Source organism: Periophthalmus magnuspinnatus, chromosome 12 (genome assembly GCF_009829125.3).
Source record: "Periophthalmus magnuspinnatus isolate fPerMag1 chromosome 12, fPerMag1.2.pri, whole genome shotgun sequence".
Taxonomy (NCBI): domain Eukaryota; kingdom Metazoa; phylum Chordata; class Actinopteri; order Gobiiformes; family Gobiidae; genus Periophthalmus; species Periophthalmus magnuspinnatus.
In genome coordinates, this window is record NC_047137.1 from 540,001 (window position 1) to 541,066 (window position 1,066).

Here is a 1,066-nt window from a genome sequence, read left to right on the forward strand (position 1 = left end):
ATTGGTAAACTTAGAGCATGACAACTCAAGCAAATCAATGGGATAAAGTTTTCACCATAACACCAACTTTGCTGAATCTGTCAAACCTCCACCCACCTGTAGCGTATGCATGACCACACTAACCTTGCAGATCTTGCTCTCCTCTGTCTCTCCTTTGCTCTTCCCCTCCGCAGCAGCAACAGTAGCAGCAGTGGTTGAACTTTTGTCCGGTTTTAGCTCCGACTTGACTGAAAGCTGATAAGAGAACGAAGTTAAGGGGGGCGTGGTGCTCCCCTGTCCCGCTATGAGCTCTGCATTCGGCTGTGGGGACATATAACCTTGCGCTGCTGCCATGCGAACTGCGCTTGGGATGGGTAATGCCGTGTGGACTGGTCTAGTGGAGGGCTGCCTAAGCTTAGAGGCAACCCCAACCACCGGCATTCTGTCCGGAATTTTCTAGTCCCCAATAAGAATGAAGCAGTAAGGCAATGCTCGGGAAATGGTCAAATCCACACACAGTTAAAAGCTAGCTAGCTGAGTAGTTGCCCACCGAGCTGAGAGAAAGGCACTGTGCGCTTTTTGCAGAGCTGAGCTAGAGTGAAGTAGGTCCCGCCTCCAAACACTCCTCCTCCTTCTCTTCTTCTCTCTTTCTCTCCCTCTCTCCTCCTCCCTCTTTCCTCTCAGCTCTGTGTGTTTTAACTGTTCAGCAGCTGGAGACAGAGGTGAGCACAGCAGGAATGTCTTTGCTCAGGCTAGTTCAACAGTAATGCAATAACAATAACAATACATTAAAGGTCCAATAATAACCTGTATCCAGGCATCTTGAAACACATTTCGTACACCATAGAAATGTAACTCTATAATATAACAAAACAAAACATTAACATTGTTTTTTAATACTTAAAATGAATGGAAAACAAAAAAGTTATTTTCTGAACACTTAAAGCCATGGTACTTCCTTGAAAGGAAGGAGTAGGTATTTAAATCAAACTTGTTCCTAGTTTTTACAAACCCTTTGGCACATCTATAGTATTCACATGGATGTATTTTTCAAACATACACACAGCTTTAGGCAGAGAAATGAAGC

At 44.4% G+C, this 1,066-nt stretch overlaps 1 protein-coding gene across 5 annotated transcripts in view; it reads right to left on the reverse strand.

The window, feature by feature from the left end:
- nav3 (neuron navigator 3) overlaps positions 1–526 on the reverse strand; it is a 460,146-nt gene extending 459,620 nt beyond the window's left edge. For all 5 annotated transcript variants that reach the window (XM_055225660.1, XM_055225659.1, XM_055225658.1 and 2 more), the window contains exon 1: positions 124–526. In XM_055225660.1, the coding sequence (XP_055081635.1) occupies positions 124–420 (297 nt within the window). In that variant the 5' untranslated portion in view covers positions 421–526. The remainder of the gene's footprint in view (positions 1–123) is intronic.
- Between the last annotated feature and the right edge of the window lie 540 nt (positions 527–1,066).